At 51.6% G+C, this 475-nt stretch overlaps 1 protein-coding gene across 1 annotated transcript in view; it reads right to left on the bottom strand.

Moving 5' to 3' along the window:
* The window catches only part of EAH_00044950 (hypothetical protein), a gene marked incomplete at both ends in the record, with an annotated part of 1,259 nt that extends 953 nt beyond the window's left edge, over positions 1 to 306 (bottom strand). Inside the window, one exon of the mRNA XM_013394798.1 lies at positions 157 to 306. Within this exon, the coding sequence (XP_013250252.1) occupies positions 157 to 306 (150 nt within the window). The remainder of the gene's footprint in view (positions 1 to 156) is intronic.
* Between the last annotated feature and the right edge of the window lie 169 nt (positions 307 to 475).

The following is a 475-nucleotide window of genomic DNA, read 5'->3' as shown; positions in this document are numbered from 1 at the left end:
ATCTGCATGCATCTGCATGCATGCAGATCGGCTCGCGTTGTTTGGGGCTGGCTAGCACTGCTGGATCCCCATTGGGGAGGCCCTTGATGCGGCAAGAGCAGCGGGGCACTTATATGTGCATGCAAATAAATGCATGCATTTGGGGTGTATGCTCACCTCTCTGTATAGCTCAACATCCACAGGCTGATGCAAGAACTTGTCTATTGCCCAAGAAGGAGTTGTGCTGCTCTGTGTTAAAGCCAAGAAAGGAGACACTTTGCCTTCAACAAGAGACCCGTCTGCTGCAGTGTGCGGCACCGACGCCCACTGTACATACACCCCAACGCAGCATGCATGCATGCAGATGCATACAGATGCATGCAGATGCATGCAGATGCATGCATGCATGCACCCCATGCATGCAGACGCATGCATTCAATGCGCCTGTCCCTTTGTTTGTTTTTGCTGCTGCGATTGTCGTTATTGATAGCACAAC

This window comes from Eimeria acervulina, genomic scaffold (assembly GCF_000499425.1).
Source record: "Eimeria acervulina Houghton genomic scaffold, Eah_scaff630, whole genome shotgun sequence".
Classification (NCBI taxonomy): domain Eukaryota; phylum Apicomplexa; class Conoidasida; order Eucoccidiorida; family Eimeriidae; genus Eimeria; species Eimeria acervulina.
This window is presented reverse-complemented; position numbering and strand designations above follow the sequence as displayed.